We start from the raw sequence: 23520 nt of genomic DNA, 5'->3' as shown, positions 1-23520 counted from the left end.
AGGGGTCTGCAGAGGGTCTCCAGCACTTAGGGTCACCACCAGCTCTGCAGGCCGAGCGCGGCTGCCACTGCCAGGGAAGGGTGGGGGGGCTCAAGATTGCAAGGGCAAGCGCGAGCGCACCATTCCCCTCAGCGGCCCGAGCGGGCAGGAGGACCCCCAGCTGCTGCTCCAAGCCCGGGGGTCCATGCCCCGCCCCCCAGGATGGCCTAGGAACAGACGGCTCCGATCTGCCCCTCGACCGCCCAGTCTCGGGCCGCTCCTAAGAGATCCCCCTCTAGCCCCGCCCACTCCGCACGAGCCGCTCCTTCTGAGACCAGTGCTCCGCTCGCTGCAACATCGCGGGCTTGGAAACCCTGCCTCACAAGATGGCTGCGCCAGCCCCACCCCTCGCCTCGCGCAGACAATGCCTCCGGCCCCGGCCGGCGCGCACGCGCGGGCGAGGCGCGTCCCCGATGACGTCACGCGCAGCGCCAACCTGGCCCCTCCCCCCTCTCTCCTGCCGGCTCCGAAGAGCGGCGAGGCTGAGGCGGCGCCTTCTGGAAGCTTCGCGGCGGGGATCGTTAGTGCGGGTGGGCCAGGGTGATCCGTCTCCATCCGGAGCTCAGAAGCAGCGGGGCGCGGAGGAGTCGCCATGCCGGAGAACGCGGGGTCCAGAGCTTTCCCGGGCGGCAACGGGAGCCGCAAAAGAGGCGCCTACCAGGACCGGGACAAGCCCGCGCAGATCCGCTTCAGCAACATCTCCGCAGGCAAAGGTGCGGCCCGCCCGGCGGAGGCTGGAGCGGGGGAAGAGCGGCCTGGCGCGGGAGAGGCTGGAGCGGGGCGGGGACGCGACTCGGCCTGGGGAGGGAGCGGCCTGGCCTGGCCTGGCGAAGGAAGGGGACTGAGGAAATCTTTCTCCCCCAGCTCACAGCGGGAGGGGGGCGGGGGGACTCAGACTCGCTCGCTGTCCCATTCTTCCCGCTTCTGTGCGCGGAATAGGAGGCGGCGACGGCTTCTTCCTATAGTCGCTGACCCCCCTCAGCCCCATCGTCATGGGGAGGGGAAGAGACTCCATCACACGGACCGTGCCCCTCCCCCGCCGGCGGGGCCAGATGCCTTCATCTTGAGCGGGTTTTGGAGCAGTCGGGGCCCTCCGCTGTCAGGCTGGCTCCGCGCTCTCCAGGCTGCTCTGGTTCTGCTCTATCATTCTGTACGGTTTTCCTGTTCATGTGGGCCTGACCGCTTCAGGCACAGCCTCTGGGCCGTTTCTTCCCTTAAGTGAACACAGCATGGGCCTTTTCTTTTGGGAAGAGAGTCTTCTCGCCACCCCCCCCTCCCCGGTATACTAGTGGGTTTTTCTTTCTTTTTTTAAAAGTAGTAATTGTTATGGTGCCAGGACCAGAAGCTGGTGGAAAATAATGCTATAGTTGGTAATTGACGCAAGCCTTGGTCAAAATACATGCATTGTAACCCACTATCAGACCAGTGAAACTATTCAGCGTTTTTAAGCCTGTGTGACACGTAATATTGTTGGGACCCCCATTAGATTTTAAAATACTTCATTTAAGCATAGAGGATTAGGGTTGGAAGAAACCTCCGGAGGTCATCTAGTCCAACCCCCTGCTCAAAGCAGGACAAACCCTGACTAAATCATCCTAGCCAGGGCTTTGTCAAGCTGGGCATTAAAAACCTCTAAGGATGGAAATTCCACCACCACCCTAGGTAACCCATTCTAGTGCTTCACCACCCTCCTAGTGAAATAGTATTTCCTAATATCCAACCTAGTCCTCCCCCACTGCAACTTGACACCATTGCTCCTTGTTCTGTCATATGCCACCACTGAGAACAGCCAAGTTCCATCCTCTTTGGGACCCCCCCCCTTCAGGTAGTTGCTATCAAATCTCCCATCACTCTTCTTTTCTGCAGACTAAACAAGCCCAGTTTCCTCAGCATGTCCTTGTAAGTCATGTGCCCCAGCCCGGATCATTTTCGTTGCCCTCTGCTGGACACTCTCTCCAATTTGTTCACATCCTTTCTGTATTGGGGGTCCCAAAACTGGACGCGGTACCCCAGATGTTGCCTCACCAGTGCTGAATAGAGGGGAATGATGACGTCCCTCGATCTGCTGGCAATGCTCCTACTAATGCAGCCCAATATGCTGTTAGCCTTCTTGGCAACAAGGGCACACTGCTGACTCATATCCAGCTTCTCATCCACTCTAATCCCCAGGTTCTTTTCTGCAGAACTGCTCCGTAGCCAGTCAGTTCCCAGCCTGTAGCGGTGCATAGGATTCTTCCGTACTAAGTGCAGGACTCTGCACTTGTCCTTGTTGAACCCCAGCAGATTTCTTTTGGCCCGATCCTCCAATATGTCTAGGTCACTCTAGACCCTATCTCTACCCTCCAGCGTATCTACCTCTCCCCCCAGCTTCGTATCAACTATGAACTTGCTGAGGGTCCATCCCATCATCCAGATCATTAATAAAGATGTTGAACAAAACTAGCCCCAGAACCAACCACTGGGGCCAGCGCTTGATACCGGTTGACAGCCAGACATCGAGCCGTTGATCACTACCTGTTGAGCTTGACAATCCAGCCAGCTTTCTATCCTCCTTATGATCCACCTTAAATAATCAGCTGTTGATTGTTTTTACCATGTTCCAGGGCCTTGTCTACACCACAAAGTTTTGTCGGTAAAAGTTATGCCACTTTAATTAAAGCACTTTAATTAAAAGCACTGTTGCATGTCCACAGTAGCTGCTTGTGTCAGCAGAGCACCACACTAACAGCTGTGGCATCAACACAGAAAGCTGCACTGTAGTAGCTATCCCACTGTGCAACTGGCCGCAGGGTGCTTTGGGAAGGGTTTGCAGTGCCTCTTGGGGCAGGTACAGCTTCACGTGATCCCCGATTCTCAATCCCATCGTTCCAGGGGCATCCTAGTAGATTGTCAGCTGCTTTTTCAATTTAAGTATGTGGGAGAGGAGAGTATGTCTGGGACAGGGGAGACCGCAGCCTGGCCGACCTATCCTGGGGGAGGGCAACCCCTCACGTCAGCCCCACTTCTGCTCTGCACACCTGTCCCAGACAGCTTGTTCTGCCTGCCTGTGGCTCTGTGATTCCCTCTGGCTCTCTCACAGCCTCCTCAGCTTCTGGCAGCATCTTGTGAGCAGCTCTGGGAGCTCTCTGTGCTGAGGAATGTCAAAGCAGCACAGCAGTCTTCCCTCTCTTTCCCCCCCTTGCTCCCTGCAGCAGCAGTCTGCCTACCCCTGTGTTCCTAGTGCAGGGCAGAACAGGAGCATTCCATGCTAATGATTTGCTCTTTGTTTCCCAAATGCAGCAGCATGCTCAGCTGTCAGATACTTCCCAGAGCTTTGAAAGGGGAGGGGCACATGCCTGCAGGGCAGCAGAGATCAAAACAGTGAGCAGTGCAGGCATTGTGTGATACTGGTGGAAGCCAGTTATGTGGTCAAAACAAACAGCAGCGTCTACACTGATGCTTTGCTTTGTCGTTTTAACTTTGCGGCAAAAAGCTTTGCCTCTCATGGAGGTGGTTTTAATTTGGCGGCAAGAGAGCAGAGTTTTGCCGCCAAAGGTAGCTTTGTAATATGTACACCCCTGTTTTGTAGGCAAAAGGCAGCTTTTGGTGACAAAACTTTGTAGTGTAGACAAGGCCCAGGTGTTGGAATCAACCATGAAAGCCATACACTTTATTTTTTCCTAAGTGTATTTATGCCATATCAGTAAGTTTTTCAGACTTTTAATAAACCAGTCAGACTTTTAATAAAGTGGAACTAAATGGCTCCATGTGAGAGTTTATCAGAGTTTTCTGTCCATTTCTGTTCAGAAGAACTGATTATGTTCAGACTGTTATAGTTTTTGTAAATTTCCTTAGCATTTACCAGTTTTAATTTAAAGCTGAATGTCAGTGACTGTTGCGTAAAAGCATCTTATTTTCACTCCCTCTTCAGCGGTTGCTGATGCTATTAGAACAAGCCTTGGACCAAAAGGAATGGATAAAATGGTAAGCTTTGATTCACATGTCTAATTATTTTTAAAACCAATTATAAATATTTAAGGAAATGTCAAGAGTTTTTTACAAGAATAGTTTCCCTTTTTTTTATATTTGTTAATCATCAAGATAACTTCTAGTTACATAAACATATATTGATGATTATTGTTGGAAAAGGTACTATATTGAAACTTTAATCGTAGTAAGAAGCCCTTTGGTTTAAAGGGAACATCAAATGTTTTATAGATCTTCATGTTAAAAAATGTCTTCTGCATCTAAGGTCATAAGTAGTCACAGGTATTTTTAGTAAAACTCATGGACAGGTCACAGGCAGTAAACAAAAATTCACGGCCCGTGACCTGTCCATGACTTGTACTATATACCCTGACTAAATCTTGGGGGAGGGGGGTGGCCCAAGAAGGCTGGGGCAGGCTCCCTACCCAGCTTCACGCCTCCCCAGAAGCAACAACAGCCCCCTCAGTCAGCTCCTAGGCGGAGGTGTGGCCAGGCAGCTCTGTACTATGCCCTGAGCGACGGCTCCACAGTTCCCATCGGCCAGGAACCGCAGCCAGTGGGGGGGCGGTACCAGCAGGTGGAGGCAGTGCACAGAGCTGTCTGGCCATGCTTTCCACCTAGGAGCTGAGGGAGGGGAATGTTGCAGCTTCCGGGGAGCCCCCCGAGGTAAGCGCTACCTAGAGCCTGCCTCACCCCATCCCGTGCCCCAGCCCCCTGCCCCCTTCCACACCTAAACTGCTTCTGGTGGGGGCGGGGTGGCCGGATACTGCCCCAGCAGCGGCCGGTGCAACTGGCCCAGGGGCTGCTCGAGCTGCTAGTCGGTCCCCTATCCAGGCACACCGGCCACTGCAGACGTCACGGAATCCGTGACGACCTTGACAAACTCTCAGCCTTAGTGATAAGTATGTTGTGGGTTTTCTTTTTCCAGATTCAAGATGGTAAAGGAGATGTGATGATTACAAATGATGGTGCAACTATTCTGAAACAAATGCAGGTTCTACATCCTGCAGCCAAAATGGTAAATAACTTTTAATTTCAACCTGTAAACCAGTATATCCCAACCTGGTTGGCAGAAAAATCTAAGGAGGCACCAGATTAATTCAGGGTGTTCATGGAGCTGAGGAGAGGATAAGTGTGGTTCTAGAAAGCTGCAGGGCACTCAAGTACACTGGTGTTGCGGCACAGCAAGTCTGTAATGCACTGAAGTTCTCACCTTGATGCTCTTTACATGGATCTTGGGGGTGGGGACAGCCTAAAAATCCAAACTTCAAATGATGGTTTGAGTGTAATGCAATAATTAAGCTTTATGTATTCTGTGCAACAGTGGTTTATGGGAGGATTCTTAGATTCTGATTAACTGACAGTAAACTAGGAATCCTTACTCTAATCCCTGTCATAATGTCATGGGTTAAAGTTATACTTTGGGACAATGCCTGTATAAATGAGCAGTGTTGCTGGTCAGTCAAGAAGCAAGGACCTCATAGAACATGTTATGTTCTATTTTGCTTATACACAGGTATAAGTGGGATAAAATATGTATGTGTAACTTTTGTAACCTTGGAAAAATATATACACGCACAAAATTAAGGAGGAACCAGTCTGTATATTTAAAGTTAATAAGTAAAACCACTCTTTAAGCAATCCCCAATGGAATATTAAATATTTTTTCTTGTTACTTTTATGCACCACTGGTACTTAATTAACTGGTTCCAATAAATCATGTCACAAGTTCTCAAACTGTCTTCATTTAGTTGGTAGAGCTGTCCAAGGCACAAGATATTGAAGCTGGTGATGGCACCACATCTGTTGTTATCATTGCTGGTGCTCTCTTGGATGCATGTTCCAGACTTCTTCAGAAGGGTATGTTTTACTGGTTGGCTTTAATAAATCGAAAAGGGAAGATGCCTGGAAGAGTTAATTATATATAACTGAATTTTAATAAGATTTGTTTTTGGTTAATGAAAGTCCATTAACTATAACTTTTTAGTGGTAAAACACTTATTTGAAAAGTAACTCAAAAGAGTTTTGTTTCTGTACTTGTTAATGTCTTATTTCTGGTGGCAGTCTCAAATCATTTAGCTTCATATTTTTTGAGGTTGAATCTGCTTCCAGTGTTACGGATCAAGTATAACTATTAAAATGCTGAGATACCTTATGAAATTTTTAATAGATAGTAGTTCATGATGGGTGAAATAGTCTGGTATGAAGAAATTAACCCAAAATTGGGAGCTAGGAACTCTTGCTGGGCTTTGAGCAAATCACCTGGTGTTTGTAAAATAGAGATTTATTTCACAGGATTGTTGAGAGGATTGATGTTTGTAAAAGACTTCGAATGTGTAAAGCAGTATAAATTCTTGTGAGCACTAGCAGTTCTGTTGTACCAATTCAGTGAGGCGAACAGCATGCCAGCAGCAACCAGATGCTGTGTGAAGAATCCAGTAGGGGCTGAACAGAACAGTTTATATTCCTTGCTTCAACAAATGGTTTTTATTTTAAATTTCTCTATTTTTTTTAAAGGATTGCTTTTCAAACAAAAAACCTTAAATCGAAAAAAGCTTGCCTCAAATAGGAATTGATCTTTTCCTCTGTTTTACAAAGCAGTCGTGCAATGCTTCTCTGCCCCAACAGTGCTCATGCAGGTCAACTCATAGGGTGGCAGGTGAGCCCTGTCAGCTTTTAACCCTACTATCACAAAAGTACAGTAAGCATATAAGCAGTAGTCCAATGATACTGGTGCTGAACAGTGGAATGGTCTGCAAGGCTAGTCACTTCATTAAATAAGCACATTGGAATTATCAAAGGGGGACGCTTGTAAGTAGTCTCCTATATTAAGGCAGAACTAACTTGTCGGACCTGAAGTGAACTGCATTACCATCTGAGAGGAGGGATGTAGTTAAAACAGTGGACTGGGACTGGAGAGATCTGGATTCGGTTCCCAATTTTTGTCATGACTTTGTGTGACCATGGGCAAATCACTAGAATCTCTTTGTGCCTCAGTTCTACATGTATAAATTGGGGAATGATGGTACTTCCTTATCTCAGTGGTAAATTCATTAATGACTGTGAAGCACAGGGATACTGTGTTGATGAGAAGGCCATATAAATATCTGAATAGATCAAATATACTAAAAGTACATGACTGTGTGTATAAATTTATTAAATATAACCTAGCCTAGAATGGTCCTTATTAATGTAGTATCTCTAGGTAACACTTGGCTCTCTCTCTTTGTAAAATGCTGACATAAATTTGTGGGTAGTATCCAGATAGCTAGGAACAGGGTTATTCAGCATGTTGTACCAATAAAATAAAAACCAGCAGGATCTTATTAAAGGGAAAAAGGCAAAATACCACATTTATTGTGAATACAGAAAGAATAGTAAGCAGTTAGTTATAGCTATAACATGCCATTCAATCTCATATTTATTCACACATTCATTCATACAAACACACACACACAGGTTCTGCAAGGTTGTTATCATAGTTACCAGCCTTAGAGTTGCTCATGCCAAGCCACTGGCCAGGTGGCCTGGACATGAGGAGGGAGCAGGGCCTTGTCAGATGCTCATCTGATGCTCCTGGAAGTTGGTTTTCAGAATCAGACCCCAAAGTTCTCACTTTTTAGAGTCTATTTTTATAGGAATTTCTTCCTATGCCAGTCTATGGGAATTGCTTCATCATGCTGTTGCTGAATCAATCAGCAGATAGCACATTCCTGACAGCTCCAAGATGTTATCTTGTTCTTTGGTTCTCCCATTCTTGAGGCTGTTGGGTGGATTCCAGTCTGCCCTCCGGGTGGGGTCCTCTGGTTATTTCCACTTGACGCCTTCTTCAGCCAATGGACACTGGATTCTTAGGCTGGCACCTCCCTGATCATTCAGTTATTATCCACACCAAGCATCCATCCACATACATCCTCTATCTCTATTTTAATCACAATTGTTAATACAACAAAAGGGTGGGGAGTCTCTGCGTGCTGTTTCTGTTGTTAGAGTATTGCTTTGAGTCTCTCTCTCTGTGAATTGCTTTGAGAACAGACTCTGTCTTAGAATGTACTAACACAATTAGCAGCTTGCAAGTTTCATACATAGAGGGAGAGAAACAGTACCAAAAACCAAGAGACCTCTTAATTAGTAATACCCTGGAATTTAAACTCTGGGGAATCAAACTCATTTGTGATTTTAATACAGAACTTCTTTAATATGATCCAACATAATCCCCCTTTTGACACTAAGATTTATAATCGTCAGTGTCACTTTCTATGTAGCCTATTCAAGAGAAAGTACTGTGAGGCAATTTGAGTTTGTGATTCCAATTCATGCCACATACATGATCCTAGTGATGTATCTTTACTACAAGGTTCTGGGGCAACAGGCAAGGTGAGGCACACCCACTTTTGAGGAGTCCATTCGGTACAACCTCTAGTGTCCAATAGCTTCCCTCCCTCCCCAGCCCACTGGCTCAAGGTCCAGGGTAGCCAAAGGGATCCCATGTGTAATATGGGGAGTGGGTTAACCTTCAATACCTTTGCCTCCAGGGACTGTTGGTGTGCAATTTTGACAACAATTTCTCCCATTAACAAGTCTGGTTTACAGTGCTGGAAACATATTGCATCCATTCATATTGATAAGTGTCAAACAATGATCTCTCTTTTTTTTTTTAACAAATGCATCAAAACCTTAATATTTCCCAATATGACCCAGAACATTTTGTGTTCCAAAGTAGCTAGTGCAAGTATCTGCATTTCAGTGCATCCCATAGCTATGGCTGTATAGTTTCCTATTTCTAATATTTTTTTTTCTTATGGATAAGCCATGTGGTAGTATTAAGCCATTACTAAAGATTCCATCGGCCTTTTAGGTTACCCAGACCAATTTGGACCAAGTCTACATTGGCATGTACTTGTTTTTGTATCAGGCTGTCCTGTAGCTGGGACAGAAAGCTTAATTTATTTTTAAGTTCCTGCAGGTCTTCAGTATTTTTTTTTAAACACACAACAGTGCTAGCAACAAGACAAAACACAAGACAAAACATAGAACACAGAACACAATTTCTGTTGTGACAGTAGATTCATGGTATTGGGTTGCTTTTCAGCTGGCATCAGCTTTTCCTGATTTTCTGAAAGACAAAAAGAACATGTTTCTACCCCTTTTGGGGTGGCAGATTATTGCTTAAAATATTTCTTTTACAAATACCCTTGCTGATTGCAGGTAAACAGAGAAATTGCCCCCATATTTTCCTGTTTTTGTTCTATAGGCAGGCCAGGTTTCAATGGCTTTTATCTTTTAAGGGTTATGGGGAAATTATCCCACTGTTTAGTCATTAAATCCCTGAGTTTTCCTTCTTATACAGCAGACCAAGTTTATAATGTTTTTCCTGCTGTGTTAAGCTTTAAGTTTTATTTACAGGTAATAACTGAGAAGCATCATTACCATACAACCTTAAAGGATTTTTCCAAAAATCATACACACTATACGTTGTTACAGGGATACTTATTATCATTAAATTTATTAAAATTATCTTGTTATCCCATGCCTTTTATTTAGACAATTTGTTTGCTGACCAGGTATGTCCTTTATCTGCAGCTCCTTTGTGCTGCTAGTTCTTTCCTTCCTTTATCATTTAGGTAATTTGCATTTTCACAGAAACTTCCTGCTTTTGGATTTAAAGCCATCAGCAGCTCAGAGACTCTATCTTAAAAGGGACACAATCAACTTTCACCAGAGTTTTGATTACTTTTAACTTCAGCTTCCAAAACACACAGCAATCTGAAAAAGAAAACCCAACCTATTGTGGCTCCCTTTGGAGCCCTAATAGCATTTTAATTAAGTAGCATGGTATGTTTGCATTTCTTTTGCCCCTTCTACAATATACCCTGCACATGTTCTGGGGCAAATGCACATTCCTTCCATAGTTTAACTTCTATAACATTATCCAGATCCATTTTTACATAAGGTGTCACTATTTCTTTTTTTGCTTACAGAGTTTTCATGTACCTTTATCAAAGTGACAGTCTGATTACTCAGAGCCATTTTAAGACTCAGTGTTTCTAACATTGCTTCTTTTTGTTTTGTGCACCTCACCCCTGCTGTTGCTTCAGAGAGGCACTGTCTTTTTTTAATTTTTTTTTTTTACTACAACTCTCATCTGCTATTTTGTTACAAAAACAAACAAACAAAAAACAAACAAACAAAAAGAATCCAAATTTTTTTTTTTTTAATATTCTCCTGATTTTGACTGCCCTGCTGCAGCCACAACTTAAAAACATTTTAAATTTTGTAAAGCATTGAGTTACCTTTTAAGGGTTAAATGCCAAATCCCAAAGCCAAACAACACTAATTACCTGTGTCTAGCAAAAAGGTCTGTCAGTTTTGCAACTTTGAATTAAAGAGTCAAATGGATTTTTAGTGGCATTATTTAAAACAAAAACAAAACTAACTGGTCCTTAGAACTTTACATATTTACACACACACAGACAGATACATACACGTTTTCTTTTCCTTAACATCCCTTCCACACTGCTCTGTTTTTTACATCTTACATTCCCTTTATACATTTGAGGCAGTTAAGTTCCAATAGAACCCTCTTATGTTCTTTTATCAAATTTGACTAAATTGTCCAGTCAAATGATTTTAATCAGATAGTTTATTTTTGCCTGGCTAATTTACAGACATTCCTTTGGAAAAGGGCCCATTTTTCTTTCAGAATGGCTGCAAAGAAACCAAGAATGCTCTTTCTCTAACACTTTTCCTTTTTAACATTTTCGGTTAAAAGTTGTTTGGGTGAAATACAAAGTTTAACTGCTTAATTCCCTCCAGCCTCTGCAGAGTTAACTTTTTTTTATATTTACTCTCTTTTCTCTTTGTAATTATGCCTGGGGGTGCCGTACATAGGACCTTCTCCCCCTTTACCTGCCTCCCTCCAGCCTCTGCAGAGTTAACTTTTTCACTCTTTTTGTATTCCTGGAGTGCCTCTTTCACTATTTTCAGCTGGCTTTGGGTATTTGTAGCCAGCACCTTCCAATTGTCTGCTCCCTTTTCCGTTTGTGCCTTTTCCTCTTTACATGAAGACAAGCGGAGGGAAGAATCCTTACATGCCTCCCACAACAACCAAATTGCTGCTGCATCTCTTTTGGCAGCACTAGAAGGTTTGTATATGAGGATATACTGAGCCAATCTATCCTCTAGATCCGAAATAGTGCAGACATCAGCTAGGGCTTGTTTAGTCCAAGGACTGTGCCCACATTTTTGAAGGATTTGTTTAAAAGGTGTAATTTCTTTAACAAAAGGTGAGGATGGAGTTCCTTCTGACTCCATTCCTCCCTCTGGTACTGGCTTACCCTGTTTTCTTTTAAACATCTTAACATGGATATTTCAATCTCTTTGTCACTGCTGGTATTACTTAGCAAGTGACACAGCCTAGATTCTGAAATCATAGCTTAATCTATGCGTTTTTCCCCTGCTACCTTCCCGGAGGCCAGCAGGTCCCCTGCTACCTTCCCAGAGGCCAGCAGGTCCAGTTAACCTATTTCTCCCTGCTACCTTCTCGGAGGCCAGCAGGTCCGGTTAACCTGTTCTTCCCTGCTACCTTCTCGGAGGCCAGCAGGTCCCCTGCTACCTTCCCGGAGGCCAGCAGGTCTAGTTTAATCTGTTTTCCCTGCTACCTTCTCGGAGGCCAGCAGGTCCCCTGCTACCTTCTCGGAGGCCAGCAGGTCTGGTTTAATCTGTTTTTTCCTGCTACCTTCTCGGAGGCCAGCAGGTCCCCTGCTACCTTCTCGGAGGCCAGCAGGTCCCCTGCTACCTTCTCGGAGGCCAGCAGGTCCCCTGCTACCTTCTCGGAGGCCAGCAGGTCCCCTGCTACCTTCTCGGAGGCCAGCAGGTCTGGTTTAATCTGTTTTTCCTGCTACCTTCTCGGAGGCCAGCAGGTCCCCTGCTACCTTCTCGGAGGCCAGCAGGTCTGGTTTAATCTAATAGAAATGCCTAGCTCACTAGAGCTGGCGGTGTGCACACCAATATTTACAATAACTGAGGTTTTTTACCAATATTCCCCCTTTCGCAATTCTCCACCAAAATGTTGTACCAATAAAATAAAAACCAGCAGGATCTTATTAAAGGGAAAAAGGCAAAATACCACATTTATTGTGAATACAGAAAGAATAGTAAGCAGTTAGTTATAGCTATAACATGCCATTCAATCTCATATTTATTCACACATTCATTCATACAAACACACACACACAGGTTCTGCAAGGTTGTTATCATAGTTACCAGCCTTAGAGTTGCTCATGCCAAGCCACTGGCCAGGTGGCCTGGACATGAGGAGGGAGCAGGGCCTTGTCAGATGCTCATCTGATGCTCCTGGAAGTTGGTTTTCAGAATCAGACCCCAAAGTTCTCACTTTTTAGAGTCTATTTTTATAGGAATTTCTTCCTATGCCAGTCTATGGGAATTGCTTCATCATGCTGTTGCTGAATCAATCAGCAGATAGCACATTCCTGACAGCTCCAAGATGTTATCTTGTTCTTTGGTTCTCCCATTCTTGAGGCTGTTGGGTGGATTCCAGTCTGCCCTCCGGGTGGGGTCCTCTGGTTATTTCCACTTGACGCCTTCTTCAGCCAATGGACACTGGATTCTTAGGCTGGCACCTCCCTGATCATTCAGTTATTATCCACACCAAGCATCCATCCACATACATCCTCTATCTCTATTTTAATCACAATTGTTAATACAACAAAAGGGTGGGGAGTCTCTGCGTGCTGTTTCTGTTGTTAGAGTATTGCTTTGAGTCTCTCTCTCTGTGAATTGCTTTGAGAACAGACTCTGTCTTAGAATGTACTAACACAATTAGCAGCTTGCAAGTTTCATACATAGAGGGAGAGAAACAGTACCAAAAACCAAGAGACCTCTTAATTAGTAATACCCTGGAATTTAAACTCTGGGGAATCAAACTCATTTGTGATTTTAATACAGAACTTCTTTAATATGATCCAACAAGCACATACATGGCCTTTTTGAAAGGCAAGCTTGCAGTAATGTGCTGAATATCCCTTTGTCCTCACTTGCTGTTTGAGAAATTCAGAATAAATATATGGCAATATCATGTTTCAAATAGTTATTCAGTTATCACCTTGAAACCTTTGAAACTCGGGAGAAATTACCATAGAACAGTAAAAAAAGATCCCAATTAAAGTCTGTTTTCAAGCTCAGTATTATTGAGTTTGCATGTTAGTGGGCAATTATAGCCGTGATTTCCAACCTTGTCTTACTAGGCACCTTCACTCGCTTCCCCCCCCCACCCCCAGGTGCTTGACATCTTGACTTATTACCTATGTACCCTTACACCATCCCCTGCGGTTATTGCCTCATCTTGACAGTTTCTGTCCTCTTTTTTTTCCTTCTTTTCTTCATATTTTGCCATTCTCATTTTTGTTCATCCTGCCTCGTTTCTTGTCCCACCTCCCAAAGGTTCTGCTCTCTTTTCTTCCCCCTTTACTGCTGCCAGCTGGCCATTCTCTCTAAACCTTCTCCAGCTGCTGGTGTTAGCCAGCAATACTGTCTGCAAGCTCGTCTCTTGCTATAGAAGCAAGAAGTATGGTTTACAGAAAGCGTGTGTGTGTACCACCAAGAGCAGAAGTAGGGGATGTGCAGCTGGTATTGGCGGCCAAGCAGCTCCTTGTGACAAGGCAAAGGGATATTGGGTGCATCCTAAAGTTGTCTGGAAAAACCCCTTTGGGGGTGATGGTACACCATAAAGGAACTACTGTTAAGGTTACTTAGGTCTAAACTCTGTTTTGTACAATAAAGGTTTTACAAACCTAGAATGAATATCCTTGTTTTTATGACCCCTCTTAAAGCTAATGAATACAGTTTTGTGCGATATAAGTATTTGGACTTCAAACACTTCAGGGAGATAATGTGTTGTACTGGCTCATGAGGACTAATAAGTAAAATTGAGGCAAGTTCACTTTCATTATTCAAGTAGAGAAAACTACAAATAATAAAACTGTTTCTGTTGAAATGTTAGTTTTAGATAATTTGTCACTATCGGTCCAAAAATCAAAGGGTATTGTAAGTGGAATGAACCAGCTTCTAAAATTTTAAGAAAATCAGATGATTAAGTTAAGTGAACAATTAGTCTGAAAACTTGAATTTAAACTTCTAATAGGAATTCATCCCACCATCATTTCGGAGTCATTCCAGAAAGCTTTGGATAAGAGTATTGAAGTCTTGACCGACATGGGACAGCCAGTTGAACTAAGCGACAGAGAAACCTTGCTAAATAGTGCCACTACTTCACTGAATTCAAAGGTAGTAATTATCCAGTTAGTCGGGGTGGATGGGGGGTTATTCAGCCTAACTTCTGTGTAAATTAAATGTATGTGTTCGTGGGTATTGTTTTATACATTTTCTCACTCTGCATGTCATTTGTCCCTTTGTTCTATATTTCTATAGCATTTAGCAAAATGAATTCTCTAGATGCTACCATAATACAAACAATAAATACTGATCTTTAAGTCCAGTAATTCATCCATTTATTAGCTGAATTCAGATCTTCTTTGAAATAGACTGTTTTCTTTGTACTGACTTTTTTTGTGTGTGGTTTATATTGTTTCATATGTGCCAGATTAATTGGGAGAATAGATAATTTCAGTAACTGTTCCTGGTCTACTAGAGCGAGCTGACTTTTCATGATGCTGCAATTGATTGACATTAACTTGCAACCTAAAAGTTGAACTGAATTTAATCCTAGTCACGTTTCAGTTTTAAATTTTTATCTACTATATTTAACACCTAAGATCACTAAAGCTGAAAGAACAGTGAAAAAAATTGTCCTCTCTTTCAGTTGGCTTACTTCGAGCATTTACCGTTGTCTTGTGCGTAGTCCATGACACTATTTTCTCTGTTCATGTGGGTTTTTCACACTGCACTAAGGGAGAAACTTTTTTTAAACAGTCATTTTAAGCTGAACTCCCCAAATTGTCAGGGAAAGCTCCCAGAAGCAACTTACTTCTATTCCCTAAAAAGATGAGATTTCAAGTTTACTATGCCTTTAAATGCAAAGACTAGGAAGACCATTTTCATGTAGTTCTATTACATTTTTGAATCAAGTGTTTACTTCAAAAATGTTTCCTCCATATTTGAATAATATTGCAGTTGATTACAAGTGTTACCTACCATATGTTTTCTGACCCTGTTTGCAAAATCCATGCCATTCTTTTATGTCAAGTTAAATGTTTTCTTATTTGCTTTTTTTAATGGGGGAGGAGGGGCCAGAGATCATGCGACCCCCTGATCAGCACAGAGGAGGGGCCTGCGTGCAGAGATCTCACCCTTCTATTGTGGAAATGATGTTGGTTGCCTTTGTGGCACAATCTGTCTCCTTCCTGGGACCCTGCTGAGAGCTTTCCAAAGCCAGAATCTGTACAGGGGGAAGGGGTTTGGGGAAGGTCCACATTGGGCAGCAGAGGAGATGTATAAATGGGTCACTTCCCCCATGGGTCCTGTGGAGTCTATGCAAAAAAGAATAATACAGACCCAGGCTGTACTTTCTTTTCTCTACAAGTCACCGTGCATTAGGGAATTCATTTTAAAGGCATCTCCTGGGGATGACTGAAAACAAAGAGTGGTCTTTCCAACAGAAATATGTGGGGCAGAGCTCTTAGGTTTCCTTCAGTGTTCTACCTGTATGCCAGGTCGCAATACAATTCACTCAGATTTGGTCCGGCCAACCCTGTCATGACTGGGGGGCCAGGCCAAATTCAAGTGGTGGTACAACCCCATGAGTAAGTGGAAAGGCTTGCTGTACCCTCCATAAAGTTTGATGTGCCTACCCCCCCCCCAATTGAGAACGATTGTGCTAGGCCTTAGCATAGTTTTTACCACAGAAGCAATTGTCCTACCTTTTGTTGGTAACCCAGCATGTAGGAGTAAAACTACAGTAATAAATTAGTTATTGGCAGGGAAAAAATTAAGAAATCAGATTTCATTTTCAAACTATATAGGTTATAAACACAAAAAAGAAAAACAATGAGATTATGAATGCCTTGCGAGTGTAATTTTGAAATTGGTATTATCTTAATTTTGATTATGCCACTAAATTGCATTATTTTTCAGTTGGGTAAAATTTTGTAAGTGTTCTTCCTCACACTAAGTTTGTTTATTTTAATTAAATCCCTTTAGGTTGTATCTCAGTACTCTAGTCTCCTTTCTCCAATGAGTGTGGATGCAGTGATGAAGGTGATTGATCCAACTACAGCTAGCGGTGTAGATCTTAGAGATGTCAAAATTGTTAAAAAGCTTGGGTAAGTAGCAATCCGTATCTAGCAATTCTGTTAATTAAAGTAACTTGTCCAACTTTTAAAAATTGCTTCCCTAAAACATTAATTTCATGTTTTACTACTCTTGTTTCCAGTGGAACAATTGATGATTGTGAACTGGTTGAAGGACTAGTCCTCACTCAGAAGCTGGCGAATACTGGTGTAACTAGAGTGGAAAAAGCCAAGATTGGTCTCATTCAGTTTTGCCTGTCTGCTCCAAAGACTGATGTGAGTTAGCTTGGCCTGCCAAAATTAATATTATCTTCGTGCATGGGGATTTACATGTAATCATACAGTGAAGAAAAAATATACCCCTTAAGGGCTTGTCTACACTACAGAAGCCTTCGCAGTAATTCAGTCGGCTCTTGGTGTCCACACTACCCTCCTCCTGCTGGTGGTGCGCATCCTTACTAGGAGCGCTTGCACTGACTGAAGTGGGGCATGGACAGCCGTGTGGGGCACACAGCAAGAGCCCCCCACCCAGCGGCGGGGTGACAGTCTGAGCTGTGAGCCTGGCATCAGTTTCACGGCTGTCTTTCGCTCAGAGCAGCAGGTCAGGGCTCACCGCTGGAGCTCAATGCTGTGAATTTGAGTCCTGCACTGGGCTCACAGCTCAGGCTGTCACCCTGGGGTGGGGGCTCCAGCTGTGAGCCTGGCACCCAGCTGACAGCTGGGGGAGGGCCAGCTTAGCCCAGCAGTGAGCCTCCCAGCAGTGAAATTAACATGCTTGTCAGTTTCAGGTGAGCCCAGCAGCCATGAAACTGACAAAAATGACAGCCAACAGCCAAAGTTGCCTTGCCCTAACTACAGGAACATAAGTGCTATGTCTCTTGTGGAGGTGGAGTTATATGATGTCAGTTAGCAGGCCCCTTACTTCAGCGGAAGCAGCATTCTAGTGTAGACATTGAGATGATTAGGTCCATGTAAGCTGCCTTATGTCAACCTAACTCTAGTGTAGACCAAGCCTAAGTCTGTTATCAGTAATACATAACTTTCCTGTTCCATAAACTATATCAGAAGCCCATTAGTTTTAAACTTATCATGTAGTAGTAAAAGGTTGTAACTTAAAACCACAAGTCCTTGCATTGGCACATTAAAATGTACGTGGATGCAATGGTGTATTCAGTCTTGTTTGCCTTGGATCGCAACTGCACTGAATTATAGAAACAGCATGGTATACCTAGAAATGTACTTAAATTTGAGCTTAAATTCAGTAATTTTTGAAGACGTTAAATATTTTTCTCTTTTAATAGATGGACAACCAGATTGTTGTTTCTGACTATGCTCAAATGGATAGAGTATTGCGCGAAGAGAGAGCCTACATTCTAAACTTAGTTAAACAAATTAAAAAGGCTGGATGCAATGTGCTGCTCATTCAGAAGTCTATTCTACGGTATGCTAACTACCTGAAAAAACAACACTTCTGTTTACTAAGTAACTGTTAGATTGGAGTAAAGCATCGGTACTCTTCATAAGCTGAATTGTAACACTAACATCAAGGGGGGCAATTTCAAACACTGGTTGCCTACGAAACCCCTGTACTTTCAGTGAGCATGGAGGTTCTGTCACACGCCCTCTGAACAATTAACATACCTCCCACTTCACAATTTTTATGTAGTTTTTTTAATAAGCCAGTACTGAAATTCTTCAGTGGGTTTTTATTACTAACTCTGACACAAATCCTAATTATAACTGATAATCACATGCTAGCAATATTGGTTTTATAGTGTTGTGTTTTCATTGTTTGCATTGTCCTTGATTTTAGGGACGCTCTTAGTGATCTAGCGCTACATTTCTTGAACAAAATGAAGATCATGGTGATTAAAGATATTGAAAGAGAAGACATTGAATTTATCTGTAAGGTAAGGAAGTGTTTTATTTAAATAGCTGTGCTGAAGGATATCTATACCCTATCACTACTATATAACTTAAATGGACATAACACCTTGTTTTATTGGAGTGGACTTTGTGATGCCCCCCCACACACACACACACATCGTCTCTCCCTCCCTCCCTCCCTGTGTGTGTGTGTGTGTATATACACACAGTACGAATAAAAAGGATAAATATCTCCAAAAGACTTAACTATACTCTCATTCCCTTTTATCTCCAAGAAAAATAGCAAATGGTCAGACTCTAGTGGGGGGAGAAAAGTAGGGCATCAAAAGACTGAGGAGTACTTGTGGCACCTTAGAGACTAAAATTTATTTGATCATAAGCTTTCGTGGGCTAAAGCCCATCTTTTTGCTGATACAGACTAACACGGCTACCAGTCTGAAACCTGAATTAAAGCAGTTATGAGCCAACTATAATGTATAGAAAGTACGCTAAACTGTATGTTTTGCTTGTTTTATTTGTGGTTTAACTTGTTCCTGTAGACAATTGGAACCAAGCCAGTTGCTCACATTGATCAGTTCATTGCTGATACATTGGGATCTGCTGAATTGGCAGAGGAGGTCAACCTAAATGGTTCCGGGAAGCTAATAAAGGTAAGGAACAGAAATGAACATCTTTCCTTGCTCATTATAAGATAATATAATTTTAAGGAGAGATACCTCACAACTTGCCTTTTGTAGAAATGAATGAGAGCTGTAACTTTTTAGATTTTTCTGTAGTATGCAACAGTATTTACTTCTATTATCATTGGTATTACTGTAGCACCGAGGACCCCTAGTCATGGACCCCTCTTTATGCTAGATGCTGCGCAAATGCACAACAAAGACAGTCCCTGTCCCAATAGGCTTACTTGATTGTATTGACTTTGAAAACTTGGTGTGGTTTACCAGAGCTCAATCTCCATTAGGTAACTGAATATGTCAAGTCTCAGGCCTTAATCCAGTATAACTTCCATTCCCTGCTAATAGGTAATGTCCCAGATTTTAAATTTCCCTAAGGTTTTTTTGGTCCAACTATGTTTTTATGTTGCAGATTACAGGCTGTACAAGCCCTGGAAAAACTGTTACAATTGTGGTACGTGGATCCAACAAACTAGTTATGGAAGAAGCTGAGCGTTCAATTCACGATGCTCTGTGTGTCATACGTTGTTTAGTAAAAAAAAGGTAATGCTTTCTATTACGTAGTGGCTTCATATACCAGTTATACAGTAAACTGTAACCACTTAAACATTTGTCGAAGGCCACAGCTTGTATTTTTTTAATAGAATTTTACTTTTTTTCCTCCCCCAGAGCTCTAATTGCGGGAGGTGGAGCACCAGAGATAGAATTAGCACTGCGCTTGAATGAGTATGCTCGCACTTTGAGTGGTATGGACTCATACTGTGTCCGTGCATATGGAGATGCAATGGAAGTCATCCCATCTACACTGGCTGAAAATGCAGGCCTTAATCCTATTTCTACTGTAACAGAGCTGCGAAACAGACATGCACAAGGAGAGAAAACAGCAGGCATTAATATCAGAAAGGTAATATACAAAAGGATTATACATCCATGATGGTAAATTAAAATGTTCGGTCTTTTTTTTTGAGGAAAAAATACTTGAGAATAAAGACAGATAAAGGTTGCCCATGTTGTAGCCCAAAACTGTCCTTCGTCAACCTCCCAGATCATTGCAACATAACAATTGAGCATTTTCATGGTCTAAGATACCAGATAACCAGTGTTTTTAAAAACTGACTAATTAGAAGAACTGGTTAGGAATCTTATCAGAAATTTTTTTTTGACGGGAAATGCCCTTTTTGCAAAAAATTAAATATTCCAGCTGAGAACTTCAGTTTTGTTGGGGAAAATTAAAATGATGACTTCTAAGCAGGCTGCCTGGGATCTGCTGGGAGGCAGAGCAACCCAGCTCTCCAGCTCCCCTGCAGCCTGGGTGCCTCTCTTCTTGTCATCTTCCAGATGAGCAGCCAACATGCCAAAAAATTCTGTGTTGGTTCTCCTGAAATGGAATTTTTCAGAATTTCTGTCCAACGAGAAATGTCAGGGTTTTTACTTTGTCTTAAATGGGACAATGTTTGGTTCCAAAAGCATTAATTTTCCATGGGCTGGAAATTGTATTTTCCAGCCATCTTTGCTAGTTAGTAATGTATTTCTCTGCTAAAAATCTCAGGTGCACTCAAAAAATCCTGTAGTGAGTGTGAGGGGAAGGGGGGAGAGGATGAGTTAACAGACTCTGCGATGGCATCCAGTGAAATGTTACTCTCAGTAGTTCGTTGTTTTTTTTTCTTTAAGCCATAAGAACGAGCGGTATCACTTTTTTTGAAAATTAACATTTTTAGATGTGTGAGCACAGGATGTAGCCACCAGGGAAAATATCTGCTCAGTCTGTGGCTGTGAGTTGGCCTATTTTTTGACGCCCTCCCGTTTGCTTCCTCTGTAGCTTGGAGTGTCTAGCTTCTTGCCTGGGCATTGGACCAGACAGTAGCATTGGGTGGGCATAGCTTCACAAGTATCTGGTGTTGAGTGGATTTCCTGAGTATTGCAACATAAATTTTGTACCACAGCATTCCTGTTGGGAACTGAATGGGTTCAAATGAACTGTATATTCATTTATATATATGAATATACGGTTATGTATATGGCCATCTACTAATAAAGTACCTTTTCTCTTTAAACAGTGGTGGGCAGGGGGGCTACTGGGGATAATTTACAAGTATGTTTTAATCATCTTTGTGGCATCTGCTTTATACAAAATGATAATACAATTCTGGTTCTGTAGGGTGGAATTTCCAATATCCTGGAGGAGTTGGTGGTCCAGCCTCTGTTGGTGTCTCTCAGTGCGCTGACACTAGCTACAGAAACTGTCCGCAGTATCCTTAAGATTGATGATGTGGTAAGTAATATTTTTGATTATTATTTTCATGTTCTGTTATATGACAGTGCTGCAAATAAGATATATCCCTTATGTTAAGGATTAGTATTTAAAGTAAATATTTCACCATTATTGTATTTCATACCCTTATATTCCTAGGAGTTGTATGCCATTTACATGTAATTCAGAAGTCTTCTGATAACTGAAACAATCCTTGTGGGAAAACAGTAACCAAAACCAAGTATTGGTAAATACAGCAGCCAGTTTAATGTACAGATTACAAAAGGATTATATGTGGAGTGGTATCTTTAAAGTGAGGGATGTTGATAATTGTTTCCCAACCACATGCCTGATGATGTTAACTCATCTTTGCAGGTGAACACTCGATAAGGTGACTAAAGGAAATGGCAGTACAGGCAAGAGTACCATGGCGTAGTTTTGGAGTATGGTTTCTTCACAGAATCCCTATGTCAAGCATTCTGCTAAAACTCACTTAAGTTTATGTACTTTTATCAACTTAATTTAATAAAATCTCTGGTTTCAAGAGGCAAACTTCGTTTGTTTGTAAATGAAGGGGCAATATTCTATAACTGAAACTTTGCATTAAAAACTCTGGCCAGAGTAGTACTAAAACAAATTAAAATTTTACCAGTTTTGCTCTGTAATAATCATGCACATTCTTTCACACTAATCCTGTTTTGTATAAGTAAGAAATCTTCAGTGCAAGTTGTTAGCTTCTGTAATCTCTAGTTTAAAATAATTGTCTTACTAAGGAATCTTAGCAGTAGCTGCACTACCTCAGATCTGTTTCCCTTCAAAAGTTGTCCAAAACAGTAATATTTCCTATCTAGAAAACCTGACTAACATCCATCCTCTCTTACCCAGGGAGTTGTTACAGCCATTAGGGTGCATGGCAAGTATAGGATTGTACTGTGCCCTATCATTTCAAATGTACATTTCTTTCTGCAAATGTCTCTTCATCCATTCATGCCTCTATGCAAGTGTGTTTCCTCTCAGCCCACAGCCCTTCAATAAACTTCATTGTACTTCATCAATTAAAAGCTAGAAGACATTGTTCTAGGTAGCTGAAGTTTCCTTCATTAACTGTAAATAGAAATATTTACTAGCTGAGATTCTTTAACAATAAATTTCAGGGCCACATTCTAGTGTTTGGTCACTAGTTGCCATGCTAGCTTGGTAATAAACCTGCCAAACACAGCCTAATACAGGATTGAAAAGCTGATCTAATCTTGTAAATACCAATTTAGGTATTTTCTGTCTAATTTTTCATGTTTGGACTTCATGGTAATATGCTGCCAAAACCAATCCCACACTGACTATACAGGACTTTGCGCAACCTAAGACTTTTTAATATTAAACACCTTTTGATGTAGATGCTCAACAGTTGATAAATATACCAAGCATCAATTCTTGGCTTCTGATATCCCCATTCAGCAAATAATGTAAATCAATAAGCCAGCTTCCATATTTGATAATTATTAAATGACGGGAGTAGTAATTAGTTACACAAAAATGGACTATTACCCACATTATCATAGTGCAGCATGATGTAGGAAAATGCTTCTGACTCCTGTGGAGTATTAACTGGAGTACAATCTTTTCTAAGAAAACGATAATGTATCAGGACTTCAGTCCTCACTAATCATTCAAATGGCCTTTCTATCTTGCCCGCTGGCGGGCCCTGCCAATCAGCGCTTCCTGCGTGCCATTGATCAGATGTTTTGCAGCATCTGGAGGGGAGGGGAGCAAGGGCACAGCATGCTCAGGGGAGGGGGCGGAGCAGGGGTGGGAAGAAGCGGGGCCTTGGGGGAAGGGGTGGAGTGGAGGAAGAGCCAGGGGGAAGACCCCCTGGCAGATTAGAAACTCAGCATGTGTGTCCCGGGCCCAGCATCCCCCCTAGGGACAGCCCTGGTCCTAACTGTGGAGGATATTAAAAGCATGAGCATCTTAGGCCTGGTCTACACCACGGGCTTAGTTCGAATTTAGCCGTGTTAGGTCGATTTAAAAATGACAGCGTCCACACAACCAACCCCATTCCGTTGGCCTAAAGGGCTCTTAAAATTAACTTCTGTACTCCTCCCCGATGAGGGGAGTAGCGTTAAAATCTACCTTGCTGGGTCGAATTTGGGGTAGTGTGGATGCAAATTGACAGTATTGGCCTCCAGGAGCTATCCCAGAGTGCTCCATTGTGACCGCTCTGGACAGCACTTCGAACTCCTATGCACTAGCCAGGTACACAAGAAAAGTCCCAGGAACTTTTGAATTTCATTTCCTGTTCGGTCAGCATGGCTAACTCAGCAACACAGGTGACAATGCAGTCCCCCCAGAATCGTAGAGCATAGAATGTTTCTACGCTCCCCTTATCTCTGTCTCTGAGGTTATCGCAGATTAGAAAGCAAAAAAAACGCACTCG

General features: G+C 42.6%; 1 protein-coding gene across 1 annotated transcript; it reads left to right on the top strand.

Annotated features, from left to right (window-relative positions):
- The first annotated feature begins 478 nt into the window (after positions 1-478).
- Positions 479-21638, top strand: CCT4 (chaperonin containing TCP1 subunit 4). The gene is made up of 14 exons (XM_048842762.2): positions 479-752; positions 3950-4002; positions 4934-5023; positions 5757-5865; positions 14168-14310; positions 16183-16304; positions 16415-16547; positions 17573-17712; positions 18085-18181; positions 18698-18808; positions 19248-19378; positions 19505-19739; positions 20994-21107; positions 21462-21638. The coding sequence occupies exons 1-14, from the start codon at positions 632-634 to the stop codon at positions 21474-21476; spliced, it is 1614 nt and encodes a 537-aa protein (XP_048698719.2). The 5' UTR covers positions 479-631; the 3' UTR covers positions 21477-21638.
- Positions 21639-23520: the final 1882 nt, after the last annotated feature.

This window comes from Caretta caretta, chromosome 3, assembly GCF_965140235.1.
Source record: "Caretta caretta isolate rCarCar2 chromosome 3, rCarCar1.hap1, whole genome shotgun sequence".
Taxonomy (NCBI): domain Eukaryota; kingdom Metazoa; phylum Chordata; order Testudines; family Cheloniidae; genus Caretta; species Caretta caretta.
The sequence above is the reverse complement of the archived record's forward strand: the minus strand, read 5'-3'. Positions and strand labels throughout refer to the sequence as shown.